Genomic DNA, 19397 nt, shown 5'->3' with positions numbered 1-19397 from the left:
GGAAAGGATGGAGCACATCTGGAGTGTCCAAAAAAAGCATATCAAATGCATTCAGGACCCCCCTGGTGTCGTGCTCTATACTGAAACGGGGAGCATAACCAAGGGAGGTGTTCTGCTACGGACCTACAGATGTGCCAGGGGCTCCACGTCTCTCGAGTCCTTTCATTTACACCTCAATCGTTTCATCCCAGGTATGATTCTGCACAAACATTGTGTAAAAACGCATTAAATGTCTTAGTGTTTGTTTTTTAATTAAGTCCTAAACATTGTTTTTAATATTTACAGGGTCCAGCGCAAATAGTCTGAACTTTCAGATTTATTTGCTGGAGGGACTAAACAGGTGGAACCAGGACCGGGAGGCTGCTTCCTTGGCATCTGAACCATCAGCTTTACGCAGCTACACAGGAGAACTTGTTCACTGTGTAAACTGCAACTTTGAAAAGCTGTTTGGGAGAAAAGTGGTGCCCAACTTTTGTCCGCCTGCACGTTACACTGGTAAGAGATTTTGCTATTGTTAATAAACCTGCAATTTCTGTGTTCTCTCCATCTACTGTATCCAGTTTGATACAGTAGGTCAATGTTCATGAGCTTTGTGCTGTGAAATCTTTACTTGTCTTTAAATATTTGTAAGAACAAATGTATTGTTTCATGACTATTTACTGAAGTAAAGCAAGATACAAAATTACTATTACATTATTATTACATGTCATTATCAAACATAATGCTACAAGCTTTGAGGGAAATTTATTTGTACATTTCTCTGTCTTCGTTGTATTTCCATTGCATTTCATTAGATGTTTTGTCCAGAATATTTATTATGTTTTGGATCTCTGACTAAAATGTATGATTTTGTTTGTTTCTCCCTTGACGTTGAGCTTTTAAAACTACTTGCTACTTCAACACCCAATCAAACATGGCTCTTAAAATTAGTTTATTCATGTTTCATTTATTTTTTTCAGGTGAGCTCATTGGAGTGCAGTATCTGTTCCAGCACACTGGTCAGGCACTGCAGAACATGAACCCAGACTGTGAGCAGACTGCTGAGCTCATTGAGGATCTCAATGTGGATGAGCGAGAAGAAGATGAGGGCTTCTGTGACATCAGTGAGGATCACTCTATTGTTGATCCGGAGGCTGCTCTGTCACCATCCTCCTCCACATTGAGATCGGGTTCCTCCACTGCAGTCACCAGCAGTGTCGCTTCTTTGCCAGTCTCCACATGCCCTGCACTGGTCCCTGACCCACCTGCGCAGCCTGAAGAACCAATTTCACCTGTGCCCTTAGAGCCAGAAGAGGCTACGGAAGATGATGACGACGATGATGATGGTGATGAAGAGACTGTAAGTCCCACTAATTTCTGTCTTTACAGTGATCTAGAATAATTTTAAAATAAAGTGTAAAGTCAAACACGCATCAGGTTTATTTACGTAGTGCAGCTTCAACATGATAACAGAAACAATTATGGAATTATGCATTGAAAAATTTAATATGCTAATTTATTTTGTTGTGCTTTCATTAGGCTGTTGACTACCAAAATATTCCGGGCTTCCAGCATGTAGACAGGCTGGCTGAATATCTGGTTGAGCTTCGGACCCACAAAAGCCTCAGCCTCACCAACCAGGAGGCCAACGAGATCATTGGTCTTTGGCAAAGCCTGCATGACCAAGACAAGAAGCGGGTGGTGTATGCAGCTCGACACCAGAAGCGACTGCTGAGTGGGCGATTTAAAACACCCAAGAAGCCCACTCACACCCCTGGCGTGGAGAGCACTACCAGATGTGTGCTGGGTGCAAGCAGTGCTCCTGCTCAGTGGCCTGACTGTTGCCGTCTTGTGGAGACCATCTTTATTAGGCTTTGTACCATCCACCCTAGTCCCAAGCGAAAAGGCAAGGGAACCCTTTCAAGATGGTCTCTGATCCTGCAAGACTACCGCAGGATTAGGCAACTCGTACTGGGCAACAGCTTGGTAATGGGAGGTACATCCATGCAGCTGGTTGAGGTAAACCAGAATACCCTGATTCAGTGGTTTAATAACAGACAGAAGAAGCAGGAGCTGTCTGTGCTGCTTCAGGGTATTCAGTTGCCTCAACCCCTCCCAGAAGCCCAGGAGCCTCTCCCAGTTGCCAAAAGTCTTCGGACAGAGCCAGACCAACCAGGAGAGCAGCACCAGTATGTGTTGCCAGAGAGCACAGCAGGTCAGGCAAGGCAGAGGCAGACATCTATTGGACGACCCCCACTCAGACCCAAGGCACCAGGACAGACCCAGGTCATATTTACACCACCAGCACCTGGAGCATCGCTGCAGATGATACCCAACATATACATCCCAGCTACACCAGGGTACCAGGGTATGCCGATGTTTCAGGGTGTACCAATGTTCCAGGCTGTGCCAATGGTCCAGGGAATCCCTATGGCCCAGGGTATCCCGATGATGCAAGGAGTGCAGATGGCCCAGGGTATCCCAATGGTGCAGGGGATGCCACTCAGACAGCCACCACTTCGCCCACAATGTCCAGTACCAGCTCACAGCCTGCTGCATCACCGTCCACATCTGGAGCCATTCCCAAAAGACCGTACCGTAGAACTGTTCAAGCGAACACTTGTAAAAAGTGTGGGCAGTTCAAAACAAATGCCACAGGCCATAGCCAACTCAGGGGCAGGGTGTACTGCCCACAGACTGAAACTTTAACTAAAGAAGAGTGGCTAGAGGAAATGAAAAGGACCAACCCAAAATAATGTGTTTGTTTGTTTGTGTATGTATATAGTGTAATAGTTCTTCAGTTTATTCAATTTCACTTGCTGTTAGTTAATATTTTTATTTAACATTTTCTTTAAATAGTGTATTTATTTTGTTGACATTTTATTTAACTTTTATATTATTTATGTGTGTGTGTGTGTGTGTGTGTGTATAGTGTTTACAGTTTATAACCATAATAATTCAATTTATTCTATTTCACTTGTTTTTTTGCACATTTTACTTTTTAATAATTTATTTTGTTAACATTTTATTTAACTTATTTTTTATATATGTGTGTGTATTTATATAGTTTATAACCATAATAGTTCTACAGTTTATTCTATTTCACTTGTTGTTGGTTTCTATTTTATTGCGCATTTTATTTAAATAGTGTATTTATTTTGTTAACATTTTATTTAATTTATTATTTATATATGCGTGTGTGTGTGTGTGTGTACAGAGTGTATAAAGTTTACAACCATAATAGATCTTCAATTTATACTATTTCACTTGTTGGTTTCTATTTTATTTCACATTTTATAAAAATAATTTATTTTGTTAACATTTTATTTAACTGTTTATTATTTATGTGTATGTCTATAGTTTATACAGTTTATAACCATAATAGTTCTTCAATTACCTTGTTTGATTCTGTTTTATTGCACTTTTTATTTAAATAGTTTATTTATTTTGTTGACATTTTATTTAACTTATTTATTATTTATATGTGTGTGTATGTATAAAGTGTATACAGGTTACAACCATAATAGTTAAATTTATTCTATTTCACTTATTGTTGGTTTCTAAATTTATTTAACATTTTATTTAATTTGTTAATGTTGTATTTATTCTGTTAACATTTAACATTTAATTTTTAAGAATTTTTATTCCATGTTCATTACTGTTTTGTTGACCATTGTTAAATAAATATTGCATTAATAAATGTCCTTGACTTTTAAGTCCACTTTGTGTCGGTTTCTGTTTGTATTTAACGTTTTATTAACATTGTTTATTTATATTGTTAATACTGTATTATTAATAACTAATTTATTATTTTTACATTTTCTACTCTATATTCATTACTGTTCTGTTGACAATTGTTAGATAAATAATGCATATATAAATAACTGACTACTTGACTTTTAATTCCATATACACTATGCACACTATATACACACACATATATATATATATGTATATATGTGTGTGTGTGTGTGTGTACACTATATACTCTATGACATTTCTATAGATCATTTGTACATCAAAATACAGAACAATAATAACCATAAGCATAACAATGCTACAACAACTACTAAATAGTGACACATTCAAGTTAGTATGCTTTATTTTTCATGAAAGAATGTCAAAAAACATAAGAATAAAGCGCTTAGGCATATTTTATTTACCTTGGAGCATTACACATTTAAACAGTTAGTTTATTGAGTAATAATTAACCAATAACAATAAAGCGTCTTTAGCTGGATTCGAACCCCGGTCTTGGTGAGCACCTGCAATAGAAATCAATGTAACTCAAATTGCGTTGTTTTAACACAGAACAGTATCACTATGTGTGACGTAAAGCAGGTGCAGGGAAGGCGTGTCCGGGAAGCTTAGAATTCGCCCTTTCCTTTCTTCGTTTTTTCCCCCTCTTCTTCCCTTTTTCTCTTTCTTTCTTCCCCCCTTTCTTCCCTTCTTCCCCTTCTTTGTTGGACGATTGTTCCCCAGCTTGAACGCAGCGCCTTAGACCGCTCGGCCATCCTGACATGCTTGCCTGACCTAAGCTGTCTCCTGGGAGCCACTCCGCAGCACCGTGACATGGAAGCTGGTGTTTCCCAGTTTGCCCAGGGCCAGCAGTCTGCCTCGTTGGCGCAGTAGGCAGCGCGTCAGTCTCATAATATGAAGGTCGTGAGTTCGAGCCTCACATGGGGCAAGGTGCTACCTTTTGGCACTTGGAAGCGCTTAGATGACTGGCCAGCATTTTTTATTCCCTTCCGTGTGGATCATGCTTCCCCGGGGCAAAAAAAGCTACAGCTCCTCTGGAGGCCTGGTGGTGTGAAGTTCCAAGAACATTTCCTGAGTCTGAAGCAATGATGGTAAGATGCTCCCATTCCTATCACGGTGTCGCTTGACGTTCGGTGTGGATCTGTCAAATGTCATGAATTAACGTTGTGCGAGGATTTGACAAAAAGTCCTGCGAATCCCATTGCCTTAAATATCAACGGCATCCCAGGACATTCCACTACATGGCATTCCAAGACAGTACTTTTGATCCCCTTTTGGTTCACTTGCATTAAAGCCCTCGTCCATTGTTTTGTTCACATGCTTTTCCGAGTTTTTGTGGACAATACCTTGATTGCAAATGCCTTAAAACCTACAGTCTAAAGAGCCTATTACGGCTGCCAGGGACATTGCTACTTGGATCTGTCAAATGTCATGAATTAACGTTGTGCGAGGATTTGACGAAAAGTCCTGCGAATCCCATTGCCTTAAAAATCAACGGCATCCCAGGACATTCCACTACATGGCATTCCAAGACAGTACTTTTGATCCCCTTTTGGTTCACTTGCATTAAAGCCCTCGTCCATTGTTTTGTTCACATGCTTTTCCGAGTTTTTGTGGACAATACCTTGATTGCAAAAGCCTTAAAACCTACAGTCTAAAGAGCCCATTAAGGCTGCCATGTACACTGCTACGCTGCATAAATTTTGGCACAACGTGATTGATGCGGTGCTTTGTCAGTGTTACTGTATCACTCGGACATGGTGCCAGAGAGTTAAAGACTTGAGCCTGAACGCGTAGCCAAAGATTAGGTTTGTCAGAAGTGGGATTCGAACCCACGCCTCCAGAGGAGACTGCGACCTGAACGCAGCGCCTTAGACCGCTCGGCCATCCTGACATGCTTGCCTAATCTAAGCTGTCTCCTGGGAGCCGCTCCGCAGCACTGTGACATGGAAGCTGGTGTTTCCCAGTTTGCCCGGATCCAACATTCTGCCTCGTTGGCGCAGTAGGCAGCGCGTCAGTCTCATAATCTGAAGGTCGTGAGTTCGAGCCTCTCATGGGGCAAGGTGCTACCTTTTAGTACTTGGAAGCGCTTAGATGACTGGCCAGCATTTGGACATTTGAATGCAGCGCCTTAGACCGCTCGGCCATCCTAACATGCTTGCCTGACCTAAGCTGTCTCCTGGGAGCCACTCTGCAGCACCGTGACATGGAAGCTGGTGTTTCCCACTTTGCCCAGGTCCAACAGTCTGCCTCGTTGGCGCAGTAGGCAGCACGTCAGTCTCATAATCTGAAGGTCGTGAGTTCGAGCCTCACACGGGGCAAGGTGCTACCTTTTGGCACTTGGAAGCGCTTAGATGACTGGCCAGCATTTTTTATTCCCTTCCGTGTGGATCATGCTTCCCCGGGGCAAAAAAAGCTAAAGCTCCTCTGGAGGCCTGGTGGTGTGAAGTTCCAAGAACATTTCCTGGGTCTGAAGCAATGATGGTAAGATGCTCCCATTCCTATCACGTTGTCGCTTGACGTTCGGCGTGGCTCTGTCAAATGGTATGAATTAACTTTGTGCGAGGATTTGACGAAAAGTACTGCGAATCCCATTGCCTTAAAAATCAACGGCATCCCAGGACATTCCACTACACGGCATTCCAAGACAGTTCTTTTGATCCCCTTTCGGTGCACTTGCATTAAAGCCCTCGTCCATTGTTTTGTTCACATGCTTTTCCGAGCTTTTGTGGACAATACCTTGATCGCAAACGCCTTAAAACCTACAGTCTAAAGTGCCCATTAAGGCTGCCAGGGACATTGCTACGCTGCATAAACTTTGGCGCAAAGAAATTGACGCGGTGCTTTGTCAGTGTTACTGTATCACTCTGATATGGTGGCAGAGAGAGTTAAAGACTTTAGCCTGAATGCGTAGCCAAAGATATTGATCACAAGTTCAAAGGCGACAAAGGTGTCAAGGTTGAGAAAGATACCAGAAGATGGAGAAACTGGAATGTGATGGATGGCGATGAAACCTGCAGAGCCTGTGGTGCACGTAAAGAGAAACTGTACCAAATGTCTGCGCTTGCCACTTAGATGGACTTTGGGCTAAGGATTGACCCGAAAGGCGCAAACCAACATCGAGGATCTGATGTGCGGAGAGGAAAAATCAGAACAGAGAGGGTCTGGGCAAGCAGCCAACAGCTACAGTAGAGGGAAGTGAACATATTTTTACTAACAAGTTTAAATGCAGACACATTTTTATACACACATATTCACATACACTGACATACTTTTGGCTCTCTGCAATGAAGAAAAAGCTTGCATTTCCCACTGTAATTTTGATCACAGTAATGTTGATAATTTTTCTGATGAAATGGCATTGTTTTTTTTTTGTGAAGCATTTTTTAAATATGCCAAAATATTCTATGTTGATTGAAAATACATTGGTTGAGTTTGTAGCTGATAGTGGAGCTAGCAGATCTAGCATACGACCATGTGACCTACAGTGTGAAATACCTTTGAAAAACAAATTTCACGAGATGTCTGCATCTGGTCATACAGTGATCGAGCGATTTACAGCTCTGCTGACCTGTGAGACAGAGGGGGGTATAATTTTCAACCACACATTTGTTTGTTTGCCAAAATGTCTGATACCACTCATTGTAGGGGATATTTTGTGTAAACTAAGCTTAGTTCTAAAAGCAGACTTCTCAGGTGTGAGAGTGGAAAAAAAGGAGGAATTTTGTTGTTTGCTGGTTGTATCACAGACTCATTGAAAACAATCAATGGGCTGATGTAATCTGCAAATTGGCTAAAGATTGAGTAAAACGTTGCGACATTGATATGTCTCTTGGTGAACTGCATTGCACGTCACATGTCGTAATTTACAGATGAGGAATTTGAGAAAGCTTGGTTTGAGACAAATGTGAATGAAACGTTGATTTTAGAGAAAATGTACTGAAAGGATAGTCTGTGTGCAGTTTCAGTGTCTCTGTCAGAAAAGCAGCTTTCATTCTATCTCATGTCAGCACAGGCTGTGCCTCACATATCAGTTTGAAAGGGTAAACATCAGTCTTGGGCTGATTTAGGCCCGTTTGTGAAGCAGTGTTAAAGCCGAAGACTGGGAGAGCAGAGAGGGTGGGCAGTGAAACTGAAACAGCTGTTACAAGAACTGTGACTGCTATTGACAAAGTGTGCGTGAAGAATTCTTGCATGGTTGATTTTAACGCTGCAGACATACACCCAGCTTTAGCAGAAATGCCAAGTGAACTGTAGGCAAAAAGCAAATATGATGTTGGTTTAATCAAAGGTTGTGATCCAGTGACAATCACTGCAAAATCTGATTACAGACCTCAGATTATTACAGATTATATCCTTTGAAAAGGGAAGCCATTGAGGGCATTACCCCAGTATTTGAAGCTTTACTGGAACAGGGTGTTATTGTACCATGCAACAATTCTGAGGTTCGCACCCCTATTTTTCCTGTAAAAAAGATAAGGGATAATAGGATGCCTACAGAATGGCGTTTGTACAGGATTTACAAGCAGTAAATGCAGCTGTCAAACAAAGGAAAAAAAGCAAAAAGGGTGAGTGGTATAAAAAATTTACCATAACCATTAACGAAAAAACAAATGTTGTCTTTTTTGGGTATGTGCTCATATTGTCGCACATTTATTCCAAATTATGCAATTTTGGAACAACCCCTGAGAGCCCTAACATTAGGGAAGGGAATGAAATCCACTGATAAACTAGAGTGGTCAACAGAGGCAGATCAGGCATTTGTAAACATGAAATTACAAATGGCTGAAGCCCCTGCATTGGGTTTGCCTGTACCAACAAAACCATTTGTTCAGATGGTAGATGAAAGAAGTGGTTTCATGACGTCATTACTCCTACAGGACCATGGAGGTAGACTGCGACCTGTGGCCTTCAAGAGATTTTGTTGGTTATTCTGATCTGATACTGATGGTGCCACAATTTGTGTCCATGATACTCTGAGAACAAAAAACATTGCATCTGTCAACAGAATGCTGGCTGAGATATCACACTATCTTGTTAGATATGTCAAATGTGACTGTTAACCGATGTACAGGTTTGAATGCAGCTACTCTTCTTCCTACTGAGGAGGATGGGGAAGAGCATCGTTGTTGTTTAACAGCACTTGAACAGGTGTGTTCGCCACGACCGGACCTTTCTGATGAACCACTTGAAAATTGTGACAATGCCCTCTTTGGTTCAGCATTTAAAGATCCACAAACAGGCCAGAATAAGGTTGGTTACGCTGTAACAACTGAATTTGATGTGGTGACCTCTGGGAAATTACCAAGGCACTATTCGGCACAGGCCGCAGAGCTCGTGGCATTGACAGAAGCATGTAAATTGATGGCAGAAAAAGAGGCTACAATTCACACTGACTCAAGATATGCATTTGGGGTAGCTCATGATTTTGGGGCTCTGTGGAAACACAGAAAAATTCTAAAGTCTGATGGTCAACCAATACTCTATGCTCCTTTAGTGACTGCGCTGCTGGATGCGATTTTACTACCTGACAAACTGGCCAATTGTAAATGCGCAGCGCATACTAACAATAAAGATTCTGTTTCTGTAGGTAACTCCAGGGCAGATGGAGCAGCAAAAGTCACGGCGTCCCACGACAAGGACAACTCTGAATGTTCTTTGCTATTTGTTGGTGATAACAATGACGTGTGTTCTTCTTTGCAGGATATGCAGACCTTTGCGACGGGGCTAGAGAAGAACAAGTTGAGACAGTCTGGCTGTGTGATGAAAGATAATGTGTGGAAGTGTGCTGAGGGCAAGGCGTGTTTACCAAAAATATTTTTCCAACATTATGCGAAATCACTTCACGGTAAAGATCATGTGTCAAAAACAGCAATGGTTGCGCAAATGAGGGAACTGTGTTTCACAAAGGGGTTCACTGCATTTGCGGACAATTTCTGTAGACGATGTGTAATTTGCAACACACATAAACACATAATGTGGCCAGAGCGATAAAAGTTCCACAATCTCATCCACCTCCAACAGGGCCTGAGAGACCACTGCACAGTCTGAGGCCTGGCGATTTCGTGGTGATCAGGGACCTGAGGAGAAAGAGCTGGAGAGCGAAACTCTGGCTGGGTCCATTTCAAGTGAGGAGATTCCCCCCATTGTGTGTAAAGTGCTTTGAGTGCCCAGAAAAGCGCTATATAAATGTAAGGAATTATTATTATTATTATTAAGTGCTACTGACCACTGAGACAGCGGTGAAGGTCGCAGAGCGGGCGACTTGGGTTCATGCTGGGCACTGCAGGAAAGTTCCATCACCTGAGAAGGATTCCACGAGGGAGTAGGAGAGAAAGAGTCTCTGAAGCTCTGAAGCTTTCTGAAGCTATCTGAAGAAAACAGCAGGCTGCTATCTGAGTGAAGCAAGGTCACAGCTGCAACGAAGCAACAAAAAAGTTAAGAGGTGTGTGTGTGAAACAGTAACTTCTGCATACAACACCAAACAGCAAACAGACGGAGGAGAAAGCGACCAAAAGAGAGGTGAATAAGCTGTGCTTAAACGTCATCAAAGCTGAAGATGGATAAGATTAATTGCCATCGATTTCGAAGGGCGTGGAGTGAGTACTGACGTTGCTAGTATCATTACTGAGTGTTCTGCTGTTTTCATTAACCTGTTTCCAGCAAACCATTTCTGAGATTGTAGCCCACATGAGAATGGCCGTAAAAGAGCCTAAGAACGCTAACAACTCATGGCTAGATTGGCTGTTGTTTAAGAGGGGAAACTGGATCTACTGGGCCTTTACTGTGGTGTTACCTGTATTGGGGGTGGGTCTAGTGATATTATGTTGTCTGCCATGTATATTCAGATTTGTATCATGGTCAGTGGGCAGACTGATTACAGCTACAACATCCCATCAGATGGTAAAGATGGCCGTGAATGAAGAAGGTATGAACATTGACATAGGTGATGATTTTGATTGTGACTTTGACGATAACAGTAGCTACATGGATATGGATAAAGAAAAACCTTAAACAAATTGAGAACAAAATTTTAGGTGACAGCTGTTACTTAATAGGGAAAATATTAACAGACCTGACTTTTTGAAATTTGAGATAACTATCTGTTTGCTTATATGTATTTTGGGTCTATCCAAACAAAAACAGCAAACTGCATGAGTTGGTATGTTCTGTAACAAGTCTTAAAAGAGTGATCATTTGCTTAAAAATCGAGAGAAGAGTGTAAATGTGATGTTTAGAAATCAATTGAAAAATGAATTTATTAATGAGTTATCAATGAATGATAAAAAGAGAGGAATTGTAATGGAAATTCATTTTTAGATAAACATGTGTAGTGGAAACTTACAGCAGAATCAGCGGAGCACCTGACGCATGTACAGAATGGGCCTTATTAGGATTTGACCTTGCAAGCAGTACAAACTAGATAGAACAGATGATCCCTGATGATCCCTCGGTTCCAGCTCGCATCTCAGCCTGCCTGTTGGATATTTCACACTGGATGAAAGATCATCATCTTCAGCTGAACCTCGCAAAAACGGAAATGCTTGTAGTTTCTGCCAACTCGACTCTACACCATAACTTTTCAATCCAGATGGATGGGGCAACCATTACTGCATCCAAAATGGTGAAAAGATTTGCACTCTATAACATCAGAAAGATCCGACCCTTCTTATCTGAACATGCAGCTCAACTCCTTGTTCAAGCTCTTGTTCTCTCCAAACTGGATTACTGCAACTCTTTACTAGCTGGGCTTCCAGCTAACTCTATCAAGCCTCTTCAACTGCTCCAGAACGCAGCAGCACGAGTGGTCTTCAATGAACCTAAACGAGCACATGTCACTCCGCTGCTAGTCCGTTTGCACTGGCTGCCAGTTGCTGCTCGCATCAAATTCAAAGCTCTGATGTTTGCCTACAAAGTGACTTCTGGCCTTGCTCCTTCTTATCTGCTCTCACTTCTGCAGATCTATGTGCCCTCCAGAAACTTGCGTTCTGTGAATGAACGTCGCCTCGTGGTTCCATCCCAAAGAGGGAAGAAATCACTTTCGCGAACGCTCACGCTCAATCTGCCCAGTTGGTGGAATGAACTCCCTAACTGCATCAGAACAGCAGAGTCACTCACTACTTTCAAGAAACGACTAAAAACTCAACTATTTAGTCTCCACTTCACTTCCTAATCTGCAATTGCCTCTCTGAATATCACAATAACTGTACCCAAAAAAAAAAAATTCTAAAAAATTTTAATACTACTAATACTTCCCTTCTTAGACTTTACAGACCTGAAACTTGCCTATAGCACTTATTCATTGTTGCTCTTAGTTGTGTAAATTGCTTCCTTGTCCTCATTTGTAAGTCGCTTTGGATAAAAGCGTCTGCTAAATGACTAAATGTAAATGTAAACAGTGAACACACTTTGTTTCAGTGTCTCATTCTGTAGAAACTGTCGTCAGAATGGGCATTATTAGGGTTTGACCTTGTAAGCAGTAAAAACCAGATAAAAGGGTGAACACACTTGACTTCTGTGTCTCACTCTGCAGAAACTGTTGTTGCTGTATGACTGTGACCTTCTTTGCAAAGAATAAAACTTTGAAAAGACATCCCGGGTAAGACTTTGTTTCTTGACCACAGAGAGCGCCTCTTTAAAGAAAATTGCCACTACACCAGTCAGGTCTGAGACATGATCATCCAGACTCTAAAAGACCGCGTCCGTCTTGACAGCATTTTCTGCATCCTGACATGCTGGTTTTTGTTGTGTATTATTTTTTCTTCTTCGATTTTTGTATTCGGGCAAATGTCTCTTACTATGAATTTTTGTGGCACTGTGGCTTAGCTGGTCAAAGCGCCTGTCTTTGTAAACATGAGATCATGGGCTTAAATCCCAGCAGCGCCATAGTCCAGGTGGTGCATGGGTGTGTTTTATAGAGCTTACCGGAATGAATTATAAAATTGTATAGCTTTGAGGCATAATGAATTGTGCGACAAATAGAGTTAAACAACCTCTTTGCTTGCCATTTTTAGACTTGCTGTCTTTTTTTAGTCTCTGTGTGCAAAAACATCTTGCCTTCTCTTGGGCATTGGCGCTGTGGCTTAGTTGGTCAAAGCGCCTGTCTCGTAAACAGGAGATCCTGGGTTCAAATCCCAGCAGTGCCTAATGTACAGGTGTCCCGGTTGCTTTTTGTTAAGAGTTACGAGTGTTTACGCAGCGGGATGTTTAGCAGTCGGTTTCTTAACAAAACTCAAATCCTTAAGAACGCTGCTCGTTCAAGAGGGCTTTGGACGATGGCTTTATATAGCATAGTGTGGTAATGCCTAACCAATTGGACTTTAATATTTCAAGTCAAGACATTCACGTGTGCAGCGCTACCGTTGTTAGCTTTTTTTTCTTTTTTCCAATTAAACAATTAGCCCCTGTCAAAATTGTTTGGCGCTGTGGCTTAGTTGTTCAAAGCGCCTGTCTAGTAAACAGGAGATCCTGGGTTAGAATCCCAGCAGTGCCTTGTCAGCAGTTGGCTGTTCTTTTATGAGCCAGGGAGTACTAAAAAGTGCTTTCTGTGCAACAGTGCTAGAGACAGCAGAGCACTCAGGCTCTGTGGCACAATGGATAGTGCATTGGACTTCTAGGCTGTGAGCTGAGCCATTCAAAGGTTGTGGGTTTGAGTCCCACCAGAGTCGCAAGCCTGGCTCTTTTTCTTCACTGACTTAAGGTGTGGTGCGTTTCTAACATTTTAGGCATCTGTCCATCCCGTTTTGCTTCTTTCTTTCATTGCGCCGATGACTTAATTGAGCTGTTTTAAATAAGGGAGATTAGAAAACAGTGTAGGGCCTAGTGGTCTTGAGGAATGACTCGAAGGCAACCTGTGGTTTTGGGGAAAAGTAACTGCCACCTATTGTTGAGATCAAGCCTTTTGGATTTGTTGCACAAGAGCCTCTTTATGCATGTGCAAAGTAACTGAGTAGAAAGCATAGTAAATTTTGCTTCCCCCCACTGTCTTAGATGAAACTGCGTTTGGAAGTATCGTATTCAGAGGTTTTTTTTCTTTTAGTGTTAAGACTAAGTTGGCCAGAGCACCTGTCTTGGGAACAGCAGGTGCTAGGTTCAAATCCAAACTGCACCTTTCCCTCAAATTATGGGAGAGTGGCTTTCTGATCTGAAACTCTTTCAATGGCCGATAGCATATGTTTGTCCTGATTTCCATTTTCCGAGCTGACTCTGGGTTTGGATGACACGGTCAGGTTTGAGACATGATCATCCAGACTCTAAAAGACCGCGTCCGTCTTGTCAGCATTTTCTGCATCCTGACATGCTGGTTTTTGTTGTGTATTATTTTTTCTTCTTCGATTTTTGTTATCGGGCAAATGTCTCTTACTGTGAATTTCTGTGGTGCTGTGGCTTAGCTGGTCAAAGCGCCTGTCTTGTAAACAGGAGATCCTGGGCTCAAATCCCAGCAGCGCCTTAGTCCAAGTGCTGTGTGTGCTTGTGTTATAGAGCTTACCGGAATGAATTATAAAATTGTATAGCTTTGAGGCGTAATGAATTGTGCGACAAATAGAGTTAAACAACCTCTTTGCTTGCCATTTTTAGACTTGCAGTCTTTTTTTAGTCTCTCTGTGCTAAAACGTCTTGCCTCCTTTTCAGCATTGGCGCTGTGGCTTAGTTGGTCAAAGCGCCTGTCTAGTAAACAGGAGATCCTGGGTTCAAATCCCAGCAGTGCCTAATGTACAGGTGGCAGGGTTGCTTTTGTTAAGAGTAACGAGTGTTTACGCAGCGGGATGTTTAGCAGTCGGTTTCTTAACAAAAACTTAAATCCTTAAGAACGCTGCTCGTTCAAGAGGGCTTTGGATGATGTCTTTATATAGCTTAGTGTGGTAATGCCTAACCCAGTGGTTCTCAAACTGTGGTACTAGTGGTACGCGGGCTTCCTCCTAGTGGTAGGCGGAGGAACCGCTGAATAATGAAACAAAACAATTAACACTTTTAATCCTTTGATGCGTAATATAACATCGATGTGATCAGCATTGTCTGTTTTGTGAAGCGTTCGATCACAATGCTGTGCTTAGAGTGTTTATTTTAGTGCTTTGTGACATAAGCTGCTGAAAATCAGTTTCCGAAGTTTAAGAATTGATTCTGAAGGGTGATTTGACTGACATGAAAAGTAGCCAATCACAGTCGACGTTTTCTAGTCGCGTGAAACGTAAGGGCGGGACAAAGGCTTTCTGTGTTGCAGAGACAGAGAAAACAACTTAAAAACAAAAGTTTTGTTGGAATAAAGCTTCTCGGATGTTTTCACTATAGAGATGTCTAGCAGAGTAATTAAACCGCGGACATATTTCCTGCCTTTTTGATGATCTACATACGCGTTTCGCTCTCCGACAGCCAGTCGACTCGCCTCTGACCTGTCACTCCTCTAAACACAGTCTGAATGGCGGCGCGGCAATGGAGGTATTGCGCAATAACTCATTTCTGCAAATGTGGCGAGTGCTTTATTTTAACACGAGAGAGCGCATTCATGTACGCAAATCGCTAAAACACACATGCTAGCTCCTAAATAGGCTTTTTTTCAAATGAACTGCAAGACCTCTCATGATCGCGTGTGTGCTCAGATTGAATACAATCGCGATCTTTCCACTATTAAAGTAGACATTATTTATCTTTGTTCCTTGACTAAATTTAGTCAAAAGTATTCAAAGTTATCAAGTATTTAGAATTAGATTGATGCATGATCGATGACAATGCAAATCGTCTTCTTATTTGGCTGTGTTGTCAAGTGAAACTTACTTTTAGCAAAGGTGGAACTTATTTCTTTACGACAAAAGAATTATGCTGGAAATGTTTGTGGATGAGATATTTGTGTGATTTATACATTTAGCTGTATTCTGATCTGTCTTAAAGCATTACAGGTCAAAACAATTCGTTGTTACTTATTGTTTATTTATCAAAATTAACAATAAGGCTCTTAAAACACTGCTTTGATAAATGTATTGTTGTCATATTTCAAATACCTCAAGTAAAATGAAGTCATTTGTTTTATTTTTTTACTGACAGTGTACTTGTATTTTTTTTTTGTATTTTAAATTAAGATCAAGTGTAAAATAAAATCTACATGTGATGTACAGCTATTTAAGAAACAAATTTGCCATATTGTAAAGAAAAATAGTGTAACAAATGTAAATAAAAGGCTAAATTTAAATATTTTACCATATACTTTAATTAAACCTTTCAAAGCTTGAAAATATTGTTTAAAAATGGGTAAAAAGTGTCTCTATGGCCTTAAAGTTTATGTGGTAGTTTTGCCAGTGCTATTGAAAAAAGATTACTTGTCATGAAAGGAAAAATCGACCATACTTCCTTTGTTAGTGCAAATTCCTATACATGTAGCTTTGGGATTTAAGCAATTAAACCGTTCAATCAGGTTTACACTTAAAAAAGTGATTTCATAATGAAAATCTGATTATTTTTTTTCAAAAGTAACCAACTAGTACTTTTTAAAAGAGTACTTTGTACTTTTACCTAATATTAGTATTATTTACTAAAATTTGTGTTATTTTAGCAGTGTTATAGTATTTTACCTTTGAGTACAAAAATGATTTCACAAGCACTTAGTGCAGGTTTATTATATTATTAATGTATGATTAATAAATAGTATTATTATTATTATTATTAATGGTTTTTATGTGTATCTATTCCTATGCAATGTTTTATGGGTTGCTGAGAATACATTGCAGGTCTTCAATACATAGCATGTCAGTCTTGAAAAAAAAAATAGGTGCTGGAATTGATTTTCATTAGGCTGTGCCTGTATGAACCCTGTCATATGTACATTTAACATTTCAAGATTTGTCTAAAAGTGTATGAATATGACATATAGCCTATATTTATGAGGTCCAAGCAACATTTCCAGCTTTTGATGAATAGGCTATTATAAATACTTTAGATTTAAGTGCAGCAGATTTCTTTTTACTTTTTAAGAACAGCGCCATTTTTAATGAACCTTTAAAAGCACATTTTAACTAAAACGTTTTTTTTTTTTTTCCTGCAAGCACAGTTAATGTTCAGACTATTTAAAATGTTTAAAGTGACTGACAATAATAGATATTCTTAATATTAGGAATTAATCTGCATAGTTTTTAAACTGTGCACACCTGTAGCTGCTTAATTAGGCCCACAACGCTATTTTTAATACTGGTTAAAAAATAGCGTCGTAAGGTGGTACTTGGAGAGACAATTTTTTTCTAAGGTGGTACTTGGTGAAAAAAGTTTGAGAACCACTGGCCTAACCAATTGGACTTTAATATTTCAAGTCCAGACATTCACAAATGCAGCGCTACCTTCGTTATTTTTTTTTTATTTTTTTTTATTAAACAATTAGCCCCTGTCAAGGTTGTTTGGTGCTGTGGCTTAGTTGGTTCCAAGTGCCTGTCTAGTAAACATGAGATCCTGGGTTTGAATCCCAGCAGTGCCTTGTCTGCGTTAAGCTGTTCTTTCGTGGGACAGAGAGTACTAAAAAGTGCTTTCTGTGCAACAGTGCTAGATGCAGCAGACCTCTGTGGCGCAATGGATAGCGCAGTGGACTTCTAGGCTGTAAGCTGAGCCATTCAAAGTTTGTGGGTTCGAGTCCCACAAGAGTTGCTAGCTTTGCTCTTTTTCTTCACTGACTTAAGGAGTGGTGCGTTTCTAACATTTTAGGCATCTGTCCATCCCGTTTTGCTTCTTTCTTTCATTGCGCAGTGCAGTCTCAGATACTAGGGGTACTCTACAATAAAGCCGATGACTTAATTGAGCTGTTTTAAATAAGGGAGATTAGAAAACGGTGTAGGGCCTAGTGGGCTTGAGGAATGACTCGAAGGCAACCTGTGGTTTTAGGCAAAAGTGACTGCCACCTATTGTTGAGATCAAGCCTTTTGGATTTGTCGTACAAGAGCCTCTTTATGCATGTGCAAAGTAACTGAGTAGAAAGCACAGTAAATTTTGCTTCCCCCCCACTGTCTTAGATGAAACTGCGTTTGGAAGTATCGTATCCAGAGGTTTTTTCTTTTAGTGTTAAGACTAAGTTGGCCAGAGCACCTGTCTTGGGAACAGCAGGTGCTAGGTTCAAATCCAAACTGCACCTTTCCCTCAGATTATGGGAGAGTGGCTTTCTGATCTGAAACTCTTTCAATGGCCGATAGCATATGTTTGTCCTGATTTTCATTTTCCGAGCTGACTCTGAGTTTGGATGTAATGAAACTGAAGGTTCCAAAAAACACTTTACACATGATTAAGGATAGATTCAATAAAAATAAATTCACACATTTTTCGCTTTGATCTTGAACAGAGGCCAGGTTACCAGTCAGGTTTGAGACATGATCATCCAGACTCTAAAAACCACGTCCATCTTGTCAGCATTTTCTGCATCCTGACATGCTGGTTTTTGTTGTGTACTATTTTTCTTCTTCGATTTTTGTTATCGGGTAAATGTCTCTTACAGTGAACTTTTGTGGCGCTGTGGCTTTGTTGGTCAAAGCGCCTGTCTAGTAAACAGGAGATCCTGAAGAAGATTTCTATTCTCTCAGTGTAAAGTATTTTCTAAGTGTAAAGCAGTTAATTTTCTCTTCACAAAATGTATGTAGTGTTTGCAGCAAACATGGCAGCCTGTGTTAAAAATACAGTGATATGTCTGTGTAAGATGAGTATGCCTGCACAGGAGCAACACTAGGAGAAGGCTGAGTGACTGATTGTGTAGAATAACTGAATATGTAAAGCACTGATTATTTATGTTAAATACTTGTATGAAGGTATATGTGTCAGAAGTTAGAATGAGTAACATATTATCAAGTGATTATGCTTTCATGACAATGTATGTAAACACTTAATCCTTTTGCATAAGTTGCATCTATGGAGAGAGAACTTTGGTGTCAAAACAGTTGCTGACACAGACCTGTAACATCTCTGTTGACATGAGCTAGTGGGCTGAGAGCCAAGAATAGCAGGACCCCTTAGACTAGAAAACCTATTCAAAAATGGTCAAAAGTTAAAAAGAGACACATAGGGGTGTGTCAAAAGCATAAATAAGGGAGAAGGAGCAGGAGAGACTTTAGAAGGTGTCCAGGAGAGACTTCAGAAAGCTCTGGGGTCTGCTCTGCTCTTTCTCGGCTTTATTATGGAGAATAAAGTCTATTTTCTGATATTCAAAACCTCTGGTCTGATAATTTCTAATTGATAAGACGTCGAATTTACGACAATCCTGGGTTCAAATCCTAGCAGTGCCTAATGTACAGGTTTCATGTTTGCTTTTTGTTAAGAGTAACGAGTGTTTACGCAGCGGGATGTTTAGCAGTTGGTTTCTTAACAAAACTTAAATCCTTAAGAACGCTGCTCGTTCAAGAGGGATTTGGACGATGGCTTTATATAACATAGTGTCATAATGCCTAACCAATTGGACTTTAATATTTCAAGTCAAGACATTCCCACATGCAGCGCTACCGTTGTTAGTTTTTTTTTCTTTTTTGGAATTAAACAATTAGCCACTGTCAAGGTCGTTTGGCGGTGTAGCTTAGTTGGTCAAAGTGCCTGTCTAGTAAACAGGAGATCCTAGGTTCAAATCCCAGCAGTGCCTAATGTACAGGTTTCATGTTTGCTTTTTGTTAAGAGTAACGAGTGTTTACGCAGCGGGATGTTTAGCAGTT

The 19397-nt window shown here is 40.6% G+C and overlaps 1 protein-coding gene and 9 non-coding genes across 10 annotated transcripts; 9 read left to right on the top strand and 1 right to left on the bottom strand.

Annotated features, from left to right (window-relative positions):
- Window positions 1-273: 273 nt before the first annotated feature.
- LOC110439494 (uncharacterized) lies at window positions 274-2787 on the top strand. The gene is made up of 3 exons (XM_021475573.3): window positions 274-495; window positions 960-1339; window positions 1519-2787. Exons 2-3 carry the CDS (start codon window positions 1016-1018, stop codon window positions 2686-2688), a joined length of 1494 nt encoding a protein of 497 aa, XP_021331248.2. The 5' UTR covers window positions 274-495; window positions 960-1015; the 3' UTR covers window positions 2689-2787.
- A 1806-nt stretch (window positions 2788-4593) lies between these two features.
- trnam-cau (transfer RNA methionine (anticodon CAU)) lies at window positions 4594-4666 on the top strand. Its single transcript has one exon. It is a non-coding gene; the product is annotated as a tRNA-Met (tRNA).
- Window positions 4667-5549: 883 nt separating this feature from the next.
- trnal-cag (transfer RNA leucine (anticodon CAG)) lies at window positions 5550-5632 on the bottom strand. The gene has a single exon. It is a non-coding gene; the product is annotated as a tRNA-Leu (tRNA).
- Window positions 5633-5726: 94 nt separating this feature from the next.
- trnam-cau (transfer RNA methionine (anticodon CAU)) lies at window positions 5727-5799 on the top strand. The gene has a single exon. It is a non-coding gene; the product is annotated as a tRNA-Met (tRNA).
- A 187-nt stretch (window positions 5800-5986) lies between these two features.
- trnam-cau (transfer RNA methionine (anticodon CAU)) lies at window positions 5987-6059 on the top strand. The gene has a single exon. It is a non-coding gene; the product is annotated as a tRNA-Met (tRNA).
- A 6751-nt stretch (window positions 6060-12810) lies between these two features.
- Window positions 12811-12884, top strand: trnat-cgu (transfer RNA threonine (anticodon CGU)). Its single transcript has one exon. It is a non-coding gene; the product is annotated as a tRNA-Thr (tRNA).
- Window positions 12885-13157: 273 nt separating this feature from the next.
- trnat-agu (transfer RNA threonine (anticodon AGU)) lies at window positions 13158-13231 on the top strand. Its single transcript has one exon. It is a non-coding gene; the product is annotated as a tRNA-Thr (tRNA).
- Window positions 13232-13317: 86 nt separating this feature from the next.
- trnar-ucu (transfer RNA arginine (anticodon UCU)) lies at window positions 13318-13406 on the top strand. The gene is given in 2 exon segments: window positions 13318-13354; window positions 13371-13406. It is a non-coding gene; the product is annotated as a tRNA-Arg (tRNA).
- A 708-nt stretch (window positions 13407-14114) lies between these two features.
- Window positions 14115-14188, top strand: trnat-ugu (transfer RNA threonine (anticodon UGU)). The gene has a single exon. It is a non-coding gene; the product is annotated as a tRNA-Thr (tRNA).
- Window positions 14189-14374: 186 nt separating this feature from the next.
- On the top strand, window positions 14375-14448 carry trnat-agu (transfer RNA threonine (anticodon AGU)). Its single transcript has one exon. It is a non-coding gene; the product is annotated as a tRNA-Thr (tRNA).
- Window positions 14449-19397: the final 4949 nt, after the last annotated feature.

The sequence above is a fragment of the Danio rerio genome, chromosome 4, assembly GCF_049306965.1.
Source record: "Danio rerio strain Tuebingen ecotype United States chromosome 4, GRCz12tu, whole genome shotgun sequence".
Taxonomy (NCBI): Eukaryota; Metazoa; Chordata; class Actinopteri; order Cypriniformes; family Danionidae; genus Danio; species Danio rerio.
This window is presented reverse-complemented; position numbering and strand designations above follow the sequence as displayed.